The sequence below is a fragment of the Lonchura striata genome, chromosome 20, assembly GCF_050655825.1.
Source record: "Lonchura striata isolate lonStrDom1 chromosome 20, ASM5065582v1, whole genome shotgun sequence".
NCBI classification, from domain to species: domain Eukaryota; kingdom Metazoa; phylum Chordata; class Aves; order Passeriformes; family Estrildidae; genus Lonchura; species Lonchura striata.
This window is the reverse complement of record NC_140722.1, coordinates 6,845,634-6,867,895: the sequence shown is the minus strand read 5'-3', so window position 1 is coordinate 6,867,895 and position 22,262 is coordinate 6,845,634. Positions and strand designations below refer to the sequence as shown.

General features: G+C 46.6%; 1 protein-coding gene across 3 annotated transcripts in view; it reads right to left on the bottom strand.

Annotated features, from left to right (window-relative positions):
- Positions 1 to 22,262, bottom strand: part of RIMS4 (regulating synaptic membrane exocytosis 4) — a 56,465-nt gene that overhangs the window by 8,409 nt on the left and 25,794 nt on the right. For 2 of the 3 annotated variants that reach the window (XM_021527866.3, XM_085558026.1), the window contains exons 2-5: positions 16,932 to 17,073; positions 2,971 to 3,083; positions 2,234 to 2,335; positions 1,843 to 1,982 (exon numbers count right to left, since the gene is read on the bottom strand). In XM_021527866.3, the coding sequence (XP_021383541.1) occupies positions 1,843 to 1,982; positions 2,234 to 2,335; positions 2,971 to 3,083; positions 16,932 to 17,073 (497 nt within the window). Of the gene's footprint in view, positions 1 to 182; positions 288 to 1,842; positions 1,983 to 2,233; positions 2,336 to 2,970; positions 3,084 to 16,931; positions 17,074 to 22,262 lie in introns of those variants that run through there. The other variant, XM_085558027.1, reaches the window with a different exon arrangement.

The window sequence follows — 22,262 nt, the reverse complement described above, 5'->3', positions numbered from 1 at the left end:
GAGGTGGCAGAGGAGCAGGGAAAGCTGAGTCACACTTACAACATGATGGAGACCAGTGGGTGGAGGAACAAATGCAGTGAGGGTCATGGGCTTGGCATGCTGGAGGTCTGCACATGGCCAGGTGGCCCTGCGTGGCTCAAGACAAAGGTGACGACTGACTGCAGAGTGAGTCCGTGGTCTGGAGAGGAGAGGATGAGTAGGATGGGTTATGATGACAATTAGTGATCTCTGGCTAATCCTGACAGCTTCTTTTCCATGGCTCCTAACAACCACAACACTACAGTTTTCTGTAAAATAAGGTAGGAGAGACAATGAATGTCAATCAAAAACCAAAAATTCACGCTCTGGGCCAGCAGGAGATGGAGCAAGCCATCGTACAAAGTGGGTTTGGTGACATGTCCATCAGTAAAAAAGCCAAGCCCCTCAATTTATTCTTGAACTAAGTGCCTTTCCTGGCAGCAAGGCAGCAGGTAAGGAAACCTATGCAAGACAAGAGCAGACCAAGCCAGGCCCTGCTCCATTTCAGTCATACATGTGCAGTTTTGTTGCATCAGGGGAAAATGCTTCTAATCAAGACATATGAGGTAGAAGTCACTGAAGAAAAGGGTCCAGTGGTTAGCTGGCAATTTACACACCAGTGGAGATAACTGTGTGGTAATGGATTAATTACATTAGTATTACAAATAGATTTTAGCCAGGCTTTATTGGATGGAAATTATTTTTATATGATTTAACAATGCAAATCACTCTTTGCTCTGGAAACATAGGTACAGAGTTGAAAATATGAGTATGGCAGAAAACATATGGAAAGTAACACAAAAAGATGGAAAAAGGTAGGATATGTAATTGGGTGATGGCAAAGCAGAGTGCCCTGAATGTGTATAAACATGGAAGGCAACCCATGCTGCAAGATCATTTTAGCACCTATAGATACCACCCATCTCCTAAGTGGGTGGGGAAAAAAAGAATTTAAAAAATTTAAAAATCAATCCTCTCCTGGTAGGCACTCATGGTACCTGGCAAGGTGTCAATTAATCATCAGCTTGAGTATGAAGAAAAAAGGATTCCTTTCCCTTTGTTAAGTTCATATTGAGTGCATTTGGTTCGATGCAAATATTGGCTTTTTCTCATCTATGTTAATTAACCAGCATGACTGTGGGAGTCCAGGGCATCCCTCTGGCTGCCCTGGAAGGTCTGGGACCCTGGCAGGGGTCAGGAACCCCCCTGGACAGAGCCCCCAGAGACACTGGCTGTGATCTCTGTCCATGAAAAAGAGTTTTCAACCTTACAGCATGAATTACCAGCTCTGAGTGTTTGATATAAATAATAATTAAGTGTGGCATGGGTGTAGAAGTAAAATTTTAGGATTCTAGATGAGGGGTCCAAAGGGGACAAGATGGAGGAAATTTGGTATGCCGTGTCCTTTTTCTCCTTCTTCATGCCCTCCATGTCTCACTGTGGTGTTGGCATTTTTCTGTTGGTTCAGGCTGGGGACACACTGTCCAACGTAGGTGACAGATATTGGCATGTTATTGTAAATCCAGCCCAGGGAGTTTCTGGTATTTAATGTTTGTCACATCCCACTGAGGGCAGAGCCCCACACGCTGCCCTGCAGGACAGAGCTGGGCAGGGCAGCAGAACATGTTAGAGAGAAACAGAATAAACAACCTGGAAACCAGCACAGACCAATTATGGCTTCTTCTTTGGTAGGGGGGCTGAAAGACAGAGACTTTCTGCAATTTTGGAATCATCAATAACACATATTCCATCACATGACAGGACTTAGTATCTTCCATAAGAGGTGGAAGAGAGAGGGACATACCTGAGACTTGCTCATCTTACCTGTAAGACTTTGCCCTGGGGACTCTCAGCAAACAGTAACACCTGATTGTACAAAGGGTCTAAGGACTTGCGAGCCACTTTTGTCTTCTTCTTCGCAATGCACACGCCATTCTCCAGCAGGTAAGCTTTGATGTAAGCAGCTGGAAAGAAGAACATGGTCAAATATGAAGAAAATCTTCATCTTCACTTTAGAAAAGACAGTGTGGCATGTCTCAGGTGTTTCTAAAGAAGGCAGTTACAGAAGGGAAAAGATTTGCCCAAGCAGCCTTGTTTTCAGTACCATGCACAGGCTGCTTAGTCCTGCCATGCAAAACTTCAAATTTTCCCTGTTCACAAGCATTGTGGGAGGCTGGGGCTTAGGGAAGTACTTGAGGAGATCAAAGCATCCTACCTGGCAGTGTTTTGGAGCCGGGTTTTGGTGTCAGTCCTCTAGCCTGAATGATATCCACTTCAAGCTGCCCATTTCGCTCTTGCAAGCCAATTTCCACATCCCCTAAACCAAAATGTCAAAATATATAGAAGACTTTCAAAATAATACATCCTTGGGTTACAAAAATCTTTAAAAACAATCTTCATGTCCCTCCTGCACAAGCTGTAACAAACTGTATGTGCCTGATTTCCTCCTGTGTTACTCTGGAGCAGCTCCACAGTGATTCCAGGTCACATTTTCAAAAGCAAACTTGACTGGCGGCCCTCTAAAATGGCTTTGGTGGCTCAGTCTCCTACTCTTTGTGGCAGCAAGCTTCTCATCTCTCCCAAATGGAAGAACCTAGGACTGCAGGCTACTTTGGGAAATCAATTATGGTGGACTATAATGAAATTCCTACAAAGCCTGATGGGTCTTAAAGAAAGAAAAACCCCACAAGATGCATTTTCAGGATTTTAGCTGCATTTTACTTAGTCTGTGCCTTTCAGAGCTGAGGGAGAAAAGCATAAAGCTGCTGCTCTCCTCTTAATACCACATTTGCTGCAGTCAGCAAAGCCTTTCAGCCAAGCTCACTCGATTTAACAGGGAAATGGAGCAGGACAGTGTTTGATCAGCAGATGCTGGACACATTATTAGGTGGCTTGTAGGAGCTGTCTGTTCAAGACTCAGTTAAAGCCACCCAACTCCTTTGTGTTCCTTACCCATCGAGGTGGTGGCCAAGGTCTGACGGCCAACAAACTGTGCAGGGCCCATGCTCCCCAGGAAGTCACTAAACTGCCCAGCAGATGCCAGATGGACTCCACTGAAATTCAAGCTGCAAAAGAAAATCATTTTGGCTAGTGATTAATCTGCATTTTAAAGCAACTCAGTAACTAAAGAACCAGATATAATATATCTTCTAATTGAATGACATCTACAGAAGCCTTTTTTTGAGCAAAACTCGATGGATTCCACACAGTTTAGTTAGATGGAATCCATTTAAAATCTCTTTCCTCATCCAAAAAACCCCAATAATGGCTGCAGTCACCAGCTGGTCAATATTTTTTTACTTATAACAAATTGTCTCTAAGGAAAATCTCTGCTATCTCAGGCTCATATGTGGCCTGTCACCTCTTCAGATAACAGACTCCTAGAATAGCTTATAGGATTGTCTCTTGATAGCCATCCCTTCTTAATCCTCATTTATTTGGAGGAAATAATCCATCCAGAGTAGTAGTTAAAAGTGAGATGAGCAGCACAAGCATCAATCCCCTTGGGACTCAATTCCCTATTTATTTAACACACACACAGAGCAATACATCTCCTTTTTGATTAGAGGGTCTCATTTCTTCCTGCTCCACACCAGAAGCATCCACCCTGTCCACACCCTGCAGTTTTCACATCTGCTTCCATGACTGTAGCCACAAAGAGGATCTGAATATGGGTGGCAAAGCTAATTAGGACAACATCCTCAAACACCAGCAGTGTCTCTGCCACAGTCACTGCAGCAAAACAAAAGCTGTTGGGAGGACAGAGCCTCCAAATCTCATCACCAGGCACTGAGGCTGGCCCATGGCATGCTACAGGTGCTGGTCACTGCAGCACGTGTGACACGTGTGTAGCAACACAAAGAGTCAAACTCTGTGGTACACTGACACAATTAAAGATTTACCCAGCTGTACCCTGATTTAGGCAGCTGGTTTGGAGGTTGTAGAAGAACTTGCTGCAAATGGTAAGGAGGAGGCTTGAGGCCAGCATTTGACACCTACATTTGTCCCCCAGGCATCTGCCAAGCCATGACACAGCTGCTGAGACACGTCAGGAGCTCTGTGCCGGGTGCTGCTCTCTGCCTGCTGCGTGCCAGAGTCGGGCACAATCACAAACCTCCTCCAGCTCTCCAAACTTCCCTGAAGGGGGGCGATTAGCCACGGAATGACACAGCCCCCGTTCCTCAATTCCTTTTCTCACAAAGGACGCTGTGAGGAGGCTGCACGTCGGGCACAAGTGACGGCAGAGAGAAGCCCTGCCTGCGGGGTGGGCTGGGGACCGCAGGCTCACACAGCTGAGTCAGCCACAAAGACTCGGTGATGCCCCCCTGCTTGCCAGTCACATTTAAAAGACATTAAAAAGAAAAGAAATTCTTTCCCAACCCTATTCAACCAGCAGCGTGTTAATTTCAGGTTGGGATTTCAGCTCTCATTAGTTATTTGCAGACCTGCTCTCAGCCCCATGGGAATATTTATTTATTCTGACAGGGAAGGAGGATGCCAGCACACACAGCTCAGCAGCTCACTACATGGGTTCATGAGGTGACTTAGCTCCCTGTGACAGGGTCACTCAACTTTTCCACAGAATACTGCACCTCCCCTCTACACTGACCTGGCTCTTTGTGAAATCTGGTTATTGCTGCTACACAGGGAGAGCTGCTGAGCCATCAGCATGGAAAAACCTGCCCTTGAGCTCTTTATGAATGTCACCTTTGTGAAAAGGATGAGGGAGTCTCAGCATCCTGGGTGACAGGCTTGGGAGGGGCTCTGTTTGGGTGTATTTTCCTCAGTTCAGTGTTTTTTTCACTCTGCATCCACTGTTTGCACCAAGACTCCAGGTGATATTTTGAGATACAACAGAAACAGCGGCATTTATTTGACATTCGTTGCAGAGAAGGTTTAACATTTTTCTCGGTTTCCTGTGTCACCAACTCTTTAGCAGCACAAGGTGAATCCCCAGTGCCCAGGGCCACACTCTGCTCCCTGTGGACACACAATTCCTGCCCCACCATCCACCTGGCACCTGTCAGCCCCACCGTGGCAGCCATCCCTGGGACCAGGGCAGAGTTGCTGGATTTGTGGCCTGGCTCCCCAGGATAAACTGTGCACACAGAGAGAGAGAGAGCCCCAGGGCTGGAAAATCTGCAGGGACATGGGATGGGGAAGCAGAGGAAGAGGGAGCCCAGAGCCAGACAGGCTTTATCAGGCTCGTGATTTGCCCATACAAGGAGGGAAGAAGTGAGTCCTGATGCACATGAGGACCAGCGAGACTCCGTGACCCTGCTGGCTCAGGCATTTTGGGCTGCACACAGAGAGTCAAAAAAGGATGAAAACTAGTGCCTAGAGAACTCAAAATAGTGCAGGAAAAAGGAGATCTGACAGACAAAGACGTAAGATTCAGCAGGAGATGAATGGACCATCAGCCAGAAGGTAAATGTTTTTTTTTATTCTCTTCAACTCATGGAAGACAAATGGGCCAAACTCGGGTCTCACTCCTACCCTGGGGAGTGTGTGACCTGAACCAGCACGTAAATAACAGTCTGGCAAGACAACTCACAGCCCTTCAGGGAAATGTTCACTGCTGTGCTCAGAACAGATGCTTGGGCTAATTAGCAAGATGCTGAGGACCAGGACAGAGGAGGGGAAACCCAGAATTGAGTGAAGCTGAGGGCTATGAGAGTTCACAGCACACTCAGAACCAGGTCTTGGAACAATTTCTATCTTAGGGGAAGTCCAGCTGTGGTACTGCAGAGGACACACAAAGGTGGGAGAAGACCACCCACAGAAACACTGCAGGACAGCAAAGGAGAGAAACCCCTCTGGCCCCTGAGATATCCAGAACAATTCAGTAAACCATTCCCTCTTACCTGCCAGGAAGAGAATCCCATCAAAGGCTGATGCCAAGTATTCCCCTGCACTATACCTGTGTGGAGAGAAGGCACCTGTGCTCTCACACCAGCCTACCCCTCCTCTGGCCTAGCACCCTGCCCACAGCAGCAGGGCTGGAACCAGATGATATTTAAGGCCCCTTCCAAGCTGTTATGTGATGCTATCTATGAATGCTGATCGCAAAGGCTCTGCCCAGCAGCTGGGGCAGCTCAGGAGAAAGTAAAAGCATCTGATAACAAAGCAGCTGATGCTGCAGCCTGCATCGATGACACACAGGAAAAAAGCAGGAGAGTATGAAGAACAGTGTTAAAAAGCACAAGAACAAGGACTGTTGGGGTAAAGGTGAACCAATGGCAACTGGAAGTGCTTAGAGCAAAGCAAAGGCTGCTGTTATCCTCCATAAACTCAGAAGGCAAAGAGCTCTGGATGACCTTGAAACAATGAATGCTCTGCAGTGCAAACTACAGCGAGAGGGCAGGACACTGCTGCAGGGACAGCCAGGCTGGGCCACCAGCACAAATCCTTGCAAGGAGGGCAGTGGAGCTGCTGCTTGAATGAAGCTGCTGATCCCAAGGGGAATGGCAAAGCTCACTTAAAAACACAGGCCAAGGTCAAGACTCCATCAGTCTGGATAACAGCCCTAGTTAATGGGTTTACTAGCACTATAAGAAAGTCAGTATTAAATTAGACAGTTAATGTTCCCAACTGTTGTTACATTTGACTGGGAAGAGAAGACATAGGAATTACTTCTATAATAGATTATGCCATTAGCTGGTAGAACTGGCTGCTACATTGCACAGAGGCTGACCTTTTGCAATCCTGCTTTATTAGACACTAGAAGCAGCAGCTCTAAATCTTGGCTTTGACCAATTCCTGGACATATATTTGGGTACTGCCAATAACCCTGGAATGGAAACAATTTCTGTCTGGAAAAATCATAAGCTATCTCCAAGAAAGCTACTGCTTCTCCCTTGAGGGGAGAGGGAAGGGGGAAATAAACTGGCAGAAATGTAGTATGAATGTCAATTAAAAACAGCAGGAACCATTTAACAGAATAGACTAAATTTCAGATGCTCAAATTCAGCTTAGTGAGCTGTCTGTCAAATACTCAGAGAGAAGCTGGGATGGTGAGGTGAGTGGGACAGGTATGGTGAGATTGTTGGGCAGGCTCTCCCCATTCACTCACTTGTTTTTCCTAGTTAAAGCAGGGAGGAAAAAAGCTCCACTGTGACTTCTTTTAACCCTTTAAATGCACCCCTGATGCTCTGAAGAGCCCTTCCCTGCTAGTCTGAAACATGTTGCAGGCTCAGCAGACTTTTCCTGCCTGCCCTTCACATATATTAAGCAGTTCTGACCTGCCCTTGATCCAGAAACCAGCTCTCCAGCTGAACCACCACACACTCTGGATGTGCTAGCAACAGGCTCCTGAAGGGATGTGCCGCAGGTGACAGTGGTGTCTCCACCCTGGGTGACAGCCAGCAGATGTTTCACACACACTGGAGTGATCCTGGAAAGCCCTTCCCCACCCATTGCCCAACATGTCTGTCCCTTAAGGGGAAGAATCACTACAACCTGGTTATCACTGATATGAGATGTCTTTTTTTATTGCATCTAAAGAGAAATGCTAAATATAGCCAGAGGAATAGAGGGAGCGCTTTGCAGCTGACTTGCAAACAGCAGCTGCCAGAGCCAGCAGGGCCCTGTGACAGGACCATCTCACGCTGCAAAGAGCTGCACACAGAGAAGATTAACAGGCGACACTTGTCAGCCTTTTGTCTAAAGGGCACAAATCCTCCACTGAGCGAAGGCAGTGCAGCCTTTGAACAGCAAAGCGAAATTAATTATCTCTTCTCTGGCCCTTTGCTTTCACTAATCGTGATTTACGGGCTCTGCCACAGCCAAATGGGAACGATTTTAATGGAGTTAAAGATTATGGGTTTGCTGTGGAATTGGTCGTAAGTTGAATGCAATGCAGTTATTGGCCGGAAGGCAGAGGGAGAGCACAGGGAGGTCAGCGATGCCTCCAGCGTGCCAAGGACAAATAAAGGACATTTTGCTGGAGGATGCTCAGATGATGGTCTTTAGCTGTAGGCAAGGAGGCAGAGCATGGACAGCAGGAAGATGACACTGGATGCTGTTGATCCTGGGATCTCTGAACCCACCAACTCAGCAGCACAAGCGCTAACCCTGGCTGCACGGGCAGCAGCTGCCGCCAAGGCTCAGCACAGGCTGCGAACACCATCCCGGGGCTCAGCACAGGCTGTGAACACCATCCCGGGGCTCAGCACAGCTGTGAACACCATCCCGGGGCTCAGCACAGGCTGTGAACACCATCCCGGGGCTCAGCACAGCTGTGAACACCATCCCGGGGCTCAGCACAGGCTGTGAACACCATCCCGGGGCTCAGCACAGGCTGTGAACACCATCCCGGGGCTCAGCACAGCTGTGAACACCATCCCGGGGCTCAGCACAGGCTGTGAACACCATCCCGGGGCTCAGCACAGGCTGTGAACACCATCCCGGGGCTCAGCACAGCTGTGAACACCATCCCGGGGCTCAGCACAGGCTGACAACACCATCCCGGGGCTCAGCACAGGCTGTGAACACCATCTCGGGGCTCAGCACAGGCTGAGAACACCATCCCGGGGCTCAGCACAGGCTGCCAACACCATCCCGGGGCTCAGCACAGGCTGCCAACACCATCCCGGGGCTCAGCACAGGCTGTGAACACCATCCCGGGGCTCAGCACAGCTGTGAACACCATCCCGGGGCTCAGCACAGGCTGTGAAAACCATCCCGGGGCTCAGCACAGCTGTGAACACCATCCCGGGGCTCAGCACAGGCTGTGAACACCATCCCGGGGCTCAGCACAGGCTGCCAACACCATCCCGGGGCTCAGCACAGGCTGCCAACACCATCCCGGGGCTCAGCACAGGCTGCCAACACCATCCCGGGGCTCAGCACAGGCTGCCAACACCATCCCGGGGCTCAGCACAGGCTGACAACACCATCCCGGGGCTCAGCACAGGCTGTGAACACCATCCCGGGGCTCAGCACAGGCTGTGAACACCATCCCGGGGCTCAGCACAGGCTGCCAACACCACTCCGGTGCCCGAGCTGTGCCCGGCACGGCCAGGCACGGCGGCGGGGACACAGCCGGCGACAGGCAGCAGGGAGCGGGGCACAGCCGCGAGAGGGAGACGCGAGCCCGTGCGGAGCCGGCACCAGCCCAGCCCGGCCATAAACCCTCCTGCCTTTTCCCGACAGCTCTACACGCAGAGTACGATCGGCAGGGCGTACGGATGGGGAACGACAGGCGGGAGAGCAGCGCTGAGGAAAAGGACCTGCGGGTCCTGGCTGATGGCAAGCTGGATGTGATCAGCAGTGTCCTGGCAGCCAGGAGTGCCAACCCTGTCCTGCGGGCATCAGACACAGCATTGCCACCGAGGGAGGGGGTTGTCCTGCCATGCTCTGCGCTGGTGCAGCCGCACTTCAAATCCTGGGGGTAGTTTTGGCACAACGATATAAAAAAGACATTGAGCTATTAGAGAGAGTTCAAAGGAGGCCATGAGGATGGTGAAACCTTGAGGGGAAACCTTATGGGGGAGATAACATGGTTTGTTCATTCTGCAGGAGACTGAGAGGAGACTTCATTGGGGTCTTCAGCATCCTCATGAGAGGAAACAGAGGTGCAGGTACTGATCTCTGCCCTCTCATGACCAGTGACAGGTCCTGAAGAAATGGTATAAAGCTGAGACAGCACAGGTTTAGGCTGGATGTTAGAAAAGGAGTTTCACCCAGAGGGTGGTCAGGCACTGGAACAGGCTCCCCAGGGCAGTGGTCACAGCGCTGAGCCTGTCTGAGTCCAAGAAGTGTTTGGACACCGCTCTGAGGCACAGGTGGGACTCCTGGGGTGGCCTGTGCAGGGCCAGGAGCTGGACTTGAGGATCCTCGTGGGTCCCTTCCAACCCAGCATATTCTACATTCTATGGATCTTAACAGCTGTGTGCTCAAACTGGGGCTGAAACTGCCCAGACCTTCTTGTTTTAAACACAACATTCCTAATCCTGATTATTTAGGAAATCTGTGCAGCCTCTGAAGACTGTGTTCTTGTGCTGCATGCTGTAGGTCAGGCTGTATGAAATCTGTCCTCTGTAGAGTAATTTAAGAGTGGCTTAAAGGCTCCTTGCCAGCTGCTTGCTTCTCTGCTCTTTCAGGGTAGCAGCATTTCCTGACCTCCTCCTTGCAAAAATCTGTCTTTCCCCTCTGTGTGCAAATCATGCAGTCGCTTGCTTCATGGCACAGCAGCTGTTCCTTATACATTACTGGATGGAGAACCAGCTTTTCAGAGTTTGCTTGTAAACTGATCAGGATTTGAATGACTAGATGGACAACACTGATTTCAATGCAAAATGCTATGAAGAAAATGCAGAGCAGCTGTGCTGATCCCTCTCACACAGCATATGTGGCTCTGCTCAGTCCCTTCCACACTCCCGCCTGCTGGTGGCTACAGATTAGCATGCAGAATGTGCAAAGGCAGACACATTTAGGGAAAATGTATCATTAATTTCTTTTCCTGTCCGTGCAGAGTTTGTCCGACCTCTTTTCTAAATCTATTTTTAAATTGCTTCTGGGACTCTGTATGCCAGGTATCCCATTATGCTGCTGAGAGCATTTGCAGAATCAGCTTGTCAGAATCTTGTAATACTCACAGGAAATATGGTCAGAATGCATCTCCACAGGTCAGCCAGTCCACACCCAGGTCCCAAGACCAGAGCAGCCTTATTTACACCATCCAGGACAGCTGCTTTTCTAACCTGTTCTTAAAATCCTTCCCTGAGAGTTTATTTCTGTGCATTGTTTTACTTTTTCCTTCCAAATCTTTTTCCAGTTCTTCCTTCTTACAGATCAGTCTTGAACATCCTTTGTGAATTATCAGTTTGAAAAACAGACCACCTATTCCCTTTCTTTTCCTCTTGATACCATGTTTTGTAAGTCTTACAAGACTTTGAGATTGCCACACACTTGCTGCTGTGCCAGTACAGAAGGAATACAGAGTGAGACACTCATCTCCCTTCACAGGCTGGATGTAACACCCTTTTGTCCAGGAGCTGTCTCAGGAGAAGAGAATTTTGTGTCCTCCCCCTTGGACCAAATCCCCATTCCTGTCTCTCTGTTTCACAAGTTGCACACCTTGACTCCCACGGAACTCCACTGCTCCACTGCCGTGGGTTCAGCGAGGTGGTGAGGACAGACAGCTTCAACACAGCCATCCCCTAGCACACCCAGACAACAGCTATTTTCAGAAGGTAACATTTTGCTTTGTTCTTTTCATGGATTCATTTACGCTATCCACACAAACACCTATCTGCCACCATCTCAAGTCTCCAGAGGTGATACATTCTTGAAGAGCTGCTCCACTGTGTCTGGTATGTGCATGGGATGTGTCTGGGTCCAGGGTTCAGAAATCATTGTTCTGTTCTTGTAAATAAAAAAGCCTCTTTTTTTTTTAATCCTCTCATGGCACAAACTTGCAATTAATAAGTTGCCTAAACACAGCCATGCATCTCAGTGGTTTCACTTGCACAGCTGAACTAACAGATACACCACACACATTTACATCTAAATTCTCCAGCTCTATCTTTAAAAAACAGGGAGAGCAACAGATTCAGCCAGAAGAAATGGGGAGAGGGAAGTCTCCTCTGAGACTGATAACATATTTGACAGTTATTTTATTTGAGCATTAAAAAAACCCCATCAGAACTCCAATTTCAGGGAGCAGTAATGTTCTGTGTAACAATCACACTCATCCATATTGCATGTTAACGTCTTTTAAATCGCATCTCCCAGGCAGGAGCCAAGCAGAATCTATCAGCTAAGGAGGAAGGCAGAACTTGCCAATGTCCATTACCCCATCTTTCAAATATTTATGGTGTGCACAAGGAATATGCATCCAGCTACACTATCCAGGGATTGGCACACAGCCCTTTAACCTGTCAAAGTTGATGTGAACGCTGCAGGAGCCTTCAGGGAAGGCTTTCCATGAGAATCTATCCCAGCAGGACCCAAACCCACCCTAACCCCACCAACTGCACCCCTCTCCTCTGCCAGGCAAGATCTCCAACTCTGCCTCTCAACAAGCTCTGTTTCTCTCTGGGCCACTCCACTTTCTGTAGCATTTTTAGCACTGTGACGTGCTGTCTTATGTGCTGTAACACATTGTACTCCCCTCGCGTATCCCTCTCCTTCTGCTCTATGAATTCTGCCACTGAAACAGTGCTATAAAAACTATGCACTGAATTATGCACAAAGACTTCCCCCACTCCCTTCCCCACCTTGCCAGGCTAGCTCCATTTTTAGCAATCACTAGTCATCTCAGATGCACTGAATAAAAGATAGCTACCTGTCTTCAGTGAGCAATTCTGTCTGTTCCCAAGAGGTTGCTGAAGGTGGGATTCACTGTATTTCCTGCTGGAACTACAGCTCTCAAGGTCACATCCTTTCTAAGCTGTGATGGTCAAGCTTTGTCTGCACAAAAGGATATGCTGTTGCTGAACAGGCTAAGGAATTTCTTGATATTTTACAGAAATAATCTCCATGCCTTTCCTGGTTTCCATCTCAAAAGACACAGATTTTTTACAGCTTGAACTGATATTAACATGTTTTATTATATTTTTTTAAAGAACTCGGATAAAAAGAAGCCTGAAGATAATCTGTTATAAAAGAGCCTAGAAGTCTCCTGGCTTTGGAAGTCAAACAAGAAACATTCAGGGAATAGCTGCAATGTGAATCTCCTGAATGGAGCATTCATTTTGATCATTCTTGAATGTTGATGGATAATTTCTGGTGAAGGGAAGCGAATTTTCATGTGGCCATGTGGTCACAACCTAGGCCAGTATTTTCTCCTGCCTCCTGGTAATTATTGCTCCGCAGTGAAGCAGAGAAGAACAGGCAGCTGCCCCAGCCTAAGTCCCAGGGCTGGCTCACACCAGCCCAGTGGGAGAGCTGGTACCAGAGACAGAAGGAAGCCAAGAGGTGCGAGCTGCCCGTGCTGGTGGCACTTGTGCCAGGCTGCGTCCTGCTCCTGCCCGGGGCACAGCAGGGCAGAGCTCAGGCAGCACTGCCCTCGCCAAGGAGAAGAGAGGTGAGACTGCTAACAACAAGATGCTTCCTTGCTGGACCTGCACACTCATCTCAGATAATACGAGAACAATCCTCCAAGTCCTTGTTAGTCACTACCTGCTGTGCTTTTCTAAGGTAAAAATCACCTGATCTCTCCAGAACTTAATCATCTCAGCAGTAGCCAGCAAGAACAAAAGAATGCTATGAGTACCACTCACTAGGCACTATGGCAGCCGGCAGGCTTTTGTTCCAGGTCCATTTTTATCTTTCTGCTCCATTTTCAGGAAGAAGTGTTTGGCAGGAAGAAGTTACATGCAAGTTCAGAATCTACTGCTTTTTGAATGCTGTACATGGTCTCGTGCAGCTGCAGCAAAACCCAGCCAAAATAAGATGTAGATCATGCAAGAGCCAGGATGGAGCTGAGATTCTGCTGAATCTCACAGAGTTATTCCTATATTCGGAATTGTATCCTTGCAGCAATCCTGGTGTCCTGAGACTACCCCACAGGCACTTACTACAGTGGGCAACTGTTTTCTCAAGCAAATCTTTAAGTACAGACATAGAAGAAAATACTCACTGCTGTAGGATTTGTAACCAGTGCTAAGATTGTTCTGGATGAATTATGAATGGAAACATCTGTGTATGTGAAAGCATAACCAACCTGGCTGCAATGACAAGGGAAGAACAGACAAGGTTAGAGAGCACTTCACTTCCATATCCTGTTTGAGGGCAGATTGTAGCCATAAAGTTCCCCCAAAAAAGCAAACAAAAAAGTGGCAGTGCTGCTTGAGATCTGCAGAGATGAAACAGAGCAAGACCCTGAGGTGAAAAATCACTCCAAAACAGCAGGTAAGTCCTAGAAAGTGTAAGAAAAACACAGTCTGAGAGGCAGCCTGTCGTGAGGAACAACTCAGCAGACACAGTGAGGGCTTGACAGCTGGTGTCCCATGTCCCCCCTGCAGCACACAACCCAGCCTGGCTCCAGCACCTGGATTCACGAGGCTTGATGCCCACATGGGGTGGTGAGAGTGTGAGGGAATGAAACCTGGACACGGGAATGACTGAAAACAGTTTTGTTCAGAGAAAATATCTACTTCTCCTTCTATAAAGTCTCACATTGAGTTTTATTATAGTAATTTCCTATAGTAGCACACAACCACTGTCCAACAGAAAATCTGGATAAGACGGTTAGAGGACTTCTTGTCTGGCAAAAATTTACATGAAGAAGTGTGTTAACAATGTCAGCATTTCCTGGCATGCTGTATGAGTTTTAATTCCAGGAGATGCATCATTTAGCCCAGCTAGTCTCCAGTACACTTCATCTTCAGGTAAAGAGAGTATTCAAAAGAAGGCCTAGCATACCTCAGAGGTATACCCCTGCATAATAAGCCTCTCCATGAAAAAAAATCTGGATTTTATTCAGTCTGGTATTCACATGAAAGCAGCATTGCTCAAAAGCATGCACTTCAGAACATTCTTTAACTGTGATACCTTGCCCTAGCACAGAGCAGCTGTGGAAGCTGCCACCAGCTCCCTGCAAAAAACATGAAAAAGCAGTCAGTGAGCAACACTTCCTAAGAGCAGTTTGTATGGCTGAGAGCAGGTATTTAGGCCTCCTGCAGCAGAGCTTCACCAAATCTTTGATCACTTCAGCATGTCACCTTTGGAAGTTGTCCTGTTAGCCCTTAAACTGATAAGGATTATAAGAACACATCGAAGTTGAAAGGTTTTGAATCCATCTTCTTCCAGGTGTGGATACACCAAAGGGATGCAAGGGTGGAAAGAACTAGAACAGCATTGCCTTGCTGAAGACCAGGGGTTTGACAGTCACTGCTGAAAACTCCCTGACCTGGGAGAATCTGCACCAGTCACAAACCCAGATTTTATTAGAAAGAAAATCAACTCACCACAGCTAACAGAGACATATGAATCTTCATTCTGCCTCCCTGGGAAGATAGCTACAGCAAATGAGAGAGGTCAAGAGAAATCTGATTTATGAGAACACATTTCTGTTCCTCAAAGCTATTCCCCAAACAATTCCATTCTTTGCTGCAGGAAAAGAATGCAGAGAAACTCCCCTCCCACCATGTTTCAAGAGAATTGAGCCCTCTTAGCTCTTTGTACTCCCAGCCCTGTTTGCTTATCACTTGTGGCTCAGACAGATAGCTGCAATTCCCACCGGGTTCCCAGAAGAGATTAATTATCCCACCCAGGAACAAAGCATCCAGGAACCACTTAATCAACTTTTCAGCGAAGAGAAGAAACTACCCCATCCCTGGCCGAGGTGCTGGCAAGGATGATCTGGCAGTGTTCAAGGTTGGAATACCAAAAGTTAGGCTTGTACTAATGAAGACAATTGGATTGCAAGACAGGCTTTTCCTTTTTCTGTCGAGCTCATAGCTACATGTCACCTGCCTTCAGGGTGAGACAGCACTTGTAGGGGTGCAGTATTTTGTTGGCAGAAATACTCTCCCCTCCACAAAAGCCCAACAAAGCAGCTGATGGAAGCAGTGAGGACACAGACCATTCAGGGAGCTAAGGCTCTTCCCAGAAGGATAAGCTATGTAAACATAAAAAAGAAAAAAATTTGCTCTGCATGAAAGCAGATTCTTGCTCCTCATTGCCCAGGGAATGAACTTAATCACTAATCCTCTGCATCTAGTGGCGGAGGCAGAACTCAAGCCACAGGACTGTGCTGGTGTAGCAGGAATATTTCCCTGGAGACAGCAGCTCACAGAAGAGATAAGGTACATCACAGCTTTGGAGTGACAAGATTGCTATCGCAGTCTGCGCCTCATTACTATTTTGAACCTTCAGCATAGATCTATGATGCCTTTCCAGGATTAGCCTACTTCTAAAGCTAAAGAAAGTCTCTCTTAATTTACAGCCTGTTACTTATTTAACACGATAATCACATTAATTGAGAGTGCCTTTGGACTATCTCAGCATTTTAGCAGTACAGTGTATTTGGAATACCACACAGCACTCGAGGGAGCATACACAATGATGCCAAGTATAATCCTTGGCTTGAACAGGACACCTTTTAGGTATAGAAACATTCTGGCCTCACACCTAGAAAGCACAAAATCGGATGGTATGTACTGCCTTCTTTAAACACTGTGGGTATTTTGCTTCCAAAGATTCCTATGAACAGTCTTCTTAGTAAAATAATTAAATTTCCATATATGGCTTCAAGTAATGGAAATACAAAAACCAGAATTGGAGAAAAATCAGGTCCCAAAGTTCTGGCCTATATATCCCCTGCTTTGCACTCTGGTGTAAAGTCTGAATGCAAGCGTGTTGTGACTTCTCTTGGGGGTCAAAAATCTGTTCTGAAACACATTCTTTTAGGACACTGTAACTCAGATGAAGCAAAATAAAGTTTTTTACCAAAGTACACACAGGCTCCAAAATACATATTTTGATATTGGAATTTTGCTATGCTATCATGCATTTTATTGCTTTCACCCTTTTCAGCACCTTGAAACTTCTGCCTGCCCCAAACCAAAAGGCTATTTTGAAACAGGGGAAATGGACAACTATTGTGCAACATTAAAAACTACGGACTTATAATTTACGAGCAGAAATGAGCCTCTGCTATTGACCCCAAATTACTCATCCAAAGGCAAAGCAGTTAAAAGTAATGGGTATCTGCTTCAGCTCAGAGTAATGAGGACACTAAAAAAAGTATATAAACAGTCAAGTATGTGCCAGCCATGCAGATAGAGAGATCTGCTCTAATTGGATGGGCAGTACACCTGCAACACAGGCAAGTCAGAAAAACACATCGTCCATCATGCTGGAGGAAAATTAATAGGTACAGGGACAGTGCATCCCACGAGTGCAAGGAAGAAAATTAATAGGTACAGGGACAGTGCATCCACAGCTCCCTTTTGATGACTTACTTTCCCTCTGATCCATAGCTGTTCATGCTGTCCTCGATGGACTCGTGGCTGGCTTGGCGCACGGTCCTGCTGGGCATTTCCACAGCCAGGCCGGTTTCTGTGCTCCTCTGGATGGCTCCTTTCAGTCTCCGACCATCACCATCTAGGAACACAAGGGGAGAAAAGGCAGTCAGCCTCTATTCCCAGAGCCTTCTGCAATGACAGAGCCAAGGAGAAGCAGAGGTCTCTTGGAAGATCAGCCTGGAATCCCTCACACATTTCCCTTACCCAGCCCTGCTTCAGCAGCAGCTCCCGGGTCACCTCTGGAACACACTCACTGCTCCACCATGCCAGGCCCAGCAGATACTGAGAGCATGCACACCCTCCCTACCTGCTCCAACCATTTGTACCCATTAATTAGACACTGAGAGGGCAGCCACATCAGATGGCTACACCCAGAGCTACCCAGTCAGGGAACAGAGTAGCAGCAACCACGGGCACAGCTGATGCCTCCAAGCCTTTCCCAAATCCCATGTTGCTGCCTCAGGTTGTGTGGAACAGCACAAAGGGCGGCAGGTCCTGGTGGGCACTGAGTGAGCAGAGAGGAGGAAAAGGCCAGGCAGCAGCAGCAGCGCTGTCAAAGCAGGAGCCTTCCCAGACCAGCCACAGGGGAATACTTGGGCACAGCCAAAATGTTCCCTGGTGGCACCAGAAAGGCACCAGCTGTGGAAAACCCTGGAGAGGACTATTCCCCTTGACAGACGCCCTCAGCCACAGCATAGAGGGAATTAAGTAGGTTCTGGTTCCTCCTGGGTGCAGTCTTCAGAGGCTCAGCCCTCTGAAATTAACAGCTGCTATTTTCATCCTCCATCTCAAGCAGTCTGTTTCTCAGAACAAACCATGTTATGTAATGAATATGTAATGAATACCATTACTATTAATTGCTGTAGCTGGTGTTAGGAAGCTCCAGATTTCATCCCACATAGAGCACTCATCCTGAAACACATCTGCTACAAGTTTCCCAAACAAAGCAAAATTATCTAAATCCTCTAAAGATGCTCAGTCATTACCCTGGATTCAGGCAACAAACTTCTGACCGACCCACAGTGCTCTCAGAAACCTTCCAACTTTTTTGAGTACCACCTCCAGAGGAGAAATGACCCAGCTATTGAGTCTGGAGAACTCAGGATCGCCAAGTATTAAAGAAAGCAAATCTTTCAAAGAATCACAGGATGGGTAAGGTTGGAAGGGATTGCAGTGGGTCATTTGATGCATCCTCCCTGCTGGAACAGGGTCACCCTAGAGCACACTCTGCACAGGACTGCATCAAGATGGTTCTTGAATATCTCCAGTGAGGGAGACTCCACAACTTTCTGGGCAACCTGTTCCAGTGCACCCACACAGTGAGGAAGTTCTTCCTCATATTCAGGTGGAACTTCTGGTGAATCACTTTCTGAACTACTTTGGAAATATGAGGGTATCTGTAATAACCTGCCTAAAATACACTGGTATTTGTAGCAGGCTGCTTGACCTAAAATACTTTTCTTTAGATCTTGGTGGGAAGAGGGATTTTGGAAAAAAAAACGTAAGATACCAGAAATACTTCCTATCTCACTTCTCCAGCTATATCTACATGGAAATGCAGACAAAAATTCTCCTATCAATACAGCTGTAAAGTACCTTTTCCTACTATCATGAGGTTTCCAACTGGGTAAATGTGCTGGCCCCAGGGCTCTGCACCAGCTGCTGTCCCCACATATGGTGCAGCCTGTGTACACGTCCCTGTGAGCTAAGGGGATCGAATTTGCACATTCTGGGTTAACATTAACTACAGTTTCTACTGTTTGTGTGCCTAGAGCAATGCATGAAGCACATTGTATAAATCAGGAAGTTACACAAATGTAAAACATATTTCTCATGTGCTTTCAAAACCCAAACCTTCAGGCAAGAATATCAATATGGGCATCAACAAAAGTGAAGCTCTGTGAAATGGCCATGCTTATTCTCCCAGCCAGTGCAGAGCAGCTCCTTTTGATGCACCCTTTTTAGCCTTGTGCAGCTCACTGGAGCCTCTGATGGGGCTTGTAGGTTCCTCTGAGGGCACATCCCACAGCCATGTGGGCAGACTTGATGGTCCATTTCATTTGTCTCGCATTCACCTCCACAAACAATCTGAGTCATCCACACGCACCAGTGCCCATCCTTCCTTCACGTGTGCACTCAGAGCACTCATCCTCCTGCCCTCTGAGGTTACTTCTCTGCTGGCAGCCAGAGCCAAAGCATCAAATGCCATAAATGTAGGAAACAAATTAAAAATGCCCCATTGCCCAGCCATGCAACATCTGTTTAAAAAAAATCTCTTCTTTCCCCAATCTAATGAGATGTGCCTGGAGACATTAAAAATTAAAAGACTATTCATCCACAGCTGGCAACAAACAAGAGGCTTGGGACAGAGCAAGGGTTTGGAGCAACACAAGGTTCTTGCTCTATTCTATCAACTATCTCCTGAAAGCCAGGAAAAAAAAAGCAGAAGGGCCCAAAGGCAAGGAAAGGCAGCACTGTGGGAGCACCAGGGCACTGTACCAGAGATTTAGCTGGCACGGGGCAAGTTCAGCTGTAGAGCACCACATGCATAGCTTTCCACTGCTGGGTGGGTCATTTTCTAGTACTCCTGATTGCTTTTGCAGATTTAAAAAAAAAAAAAAAAAAAAAAGGAAAGAATATAAGGAAAAAAAAAGTAAAGGAAAAAATGGTAAAACAAGACAATGGGAATAAAGGACAAAAATTCTTTGCTCCTCCCTCTTCTTCCAGACAGAGATGCACAGCAATTCCTGCATCTTACAGATGATCTCTCATTATTCTGAAGACAGGTTGGAGAAACCTTTCTCCCCCTACAGTCTCTTTTTGCTGAAAGTTTCATTTAAACAGAAGGGGAATAATTTATTTTGCCAAAAAGGCAAGCTCCCAAATCACAGTTGCCAGAAGCATGACTGAAACAGGGTAAGAGATCACCATATGCACTAGATATCAGAAAGGAGAACAGGTTCCTAAACTATCCATCCACATCAGCTGGAAGAGGAGAACAGATCAGGGATAGCATACCTGGAAAGGAAATAAATATAGATGACACTGCACTTTGCATCTGTGAGCCAAAAATATTTCACAAGCAACAGTCACCTACCATTAATCTTCTCTGGTCAGTGTGGAGCATGGCATAGGGGCTGTGCCTCCTCCCCTTCCTGAAATCTTTGTGCTTGACACCTTTGCCAATCAGAAGGTAAATGATATGCATCTATGTGGGTGTTGCCTGGCAAAATCATTTGTCTTAATTTGTCAGTGGTATCTGAAACAAGTAAGAGCAGCATCGACATTTTCTGCAGCGTCACCAGATTTATTCCCTGCACCTCTTCCAATTAAGCAGCAAACAACAGAGGTTAAGCAGTCAGTCAAGCCTGCAGTGCAACACCTCACTAAGAGAGGATTTTAGTTTGGGATGACCTTGGGAAGAGAAATTTTTTGGTCAAATATCCAGGATGAAGATACACAGCACCTCGCTGACGCCAACAACCAGAAGGGCCCAGCAGTCACTCTGCCAAGTTCTCAGTGTTGACAGGTGCTTTGATTTTGCTCTGTTCAGCCAAACAATTTATGTTTGGCTAAAGAATATCTTCTAAAGCACTATTCACTCTTGGTTTGAAGATATTGAGAGATGAAGAATCTGCCATTTGCCTACACAGTTTATTTTACTATCTGACATTTAGAGATGCGGCTTAAGTTTGCCTGGTTTCAGCTTTCACACAGCAGGTTTTTTTAGTGCCCTTCTCCACCCCAAGTGCTGCTTTGTGTTCCCACTATACAGACTTTTCTGCAGTGCAGATGAGTTATCTCTCAATCTTATTTTGACAAGTTAAACAGACTGAGAACTCTATGTCTCTCATGCTCTGGCATATTTTTTCTCCTGGCCTTGAATCTTTACAACAATCTCTCCAGGTTTTAAACACCCTTTGGAGAACAGAACTGAAGCCTGCACTTTAGTGCAGAAATGCATGCAGAGGTAAAAGTCAGTTTGTGCTCTCATCTTCACTACTTCTGCTGGCATCTCCCAAGATCATAGTAAGCTCCTGGTCACATCACACCTCTCCTGGAGGCTGTGCAGTCCCTTGCCTGTCCTGCTGGTATGACCTTCCAGAACATTGTAATAAAAAATATGTAAGAAAACAAATGTTATTTGAAGAGAAAGCAAGCAAAACTCCAGACAGCTTTATAGACTCCCCCACCCTCTATACTATTTACTCCCTTTCTAATGTCCACATTGCCTGTGAATTAAGGGAGGTTTAAACTCATGCTTGCTCCAAATCAAATGAAAACTGAGCATCACCAGGCCTTCAAGAGAGCCCTCTTGCCTTTGAGGCTTTTCCCTGACTTTTTGACAAGTGAAGCAAGGTTTTAATCTACTTATCACAATCACATTTTTAGGGCCATGTTGTTCTAGGACAAAATCCTAACATACTTATCACATTTACCCAGTATCTGTGTCTTCTAAAACTTGGCAAAAGAAGAATTTCTCAGAAGTCCCATTTTCTCTACATTCTTCTTGATTGATATTAATTATATTCCATCATTTTATTCATTATTAATTAACTCTCATTATCATATTTCTCCTCATCTTTGAATACGTCAGACCAGCCAACCAGAAGTTCCTTCCAGACAGCCCAGTAACAAATGAAGAGGAGCAAGGTGCCCTGTGCAGAGCAGAGCACCTTCTGAAGAGCTCCTTTAACTAAACTTTCAGCTGTCAACCAAGAGGCAGCAGCTCTTCTCAAGGATGGTGCCACTCCTGAAGAAGAGCTGCCACCAAGAACTGGATTTGCTTGAAATTATGGGGTGGGAAAAATAAGAGCAGTGCTGCTCCCTTCTCTTCCCCAAGGAAAGAGTAACCATTTCTCATGTCCTCTTCTACATCACTCCCACACACAACTCTTTGAAGCTCTTCCTCTCTGCTTCTGACAGGGCTCTCCATGCTCAGAGGGCAGCAAGTCTTGAAAAATCAATGCGAGTCCTGCAATAACTAATCACAAGGTCACGGTTATATAATTATTACTCCTACACAGAATTACTCTATGATAGAGGATTATTGATGGCACTTCTGAGAGACAGAAGTGTCTCTCACTGTTATCCCTACACTGTCTACTCTCTTGTCACTTCCTTTTCCTCCACCCAGATACTTGTTATAATCTTTCTGTTTTCCACTTTGTTTTCAATTTTCTCCTCCATCGCAGCTTGCCACCATCACTAAAAGAAACCAGCATGATGCATGTGCTACAGACCCTCCTGTACTTTAGAATTAATTGG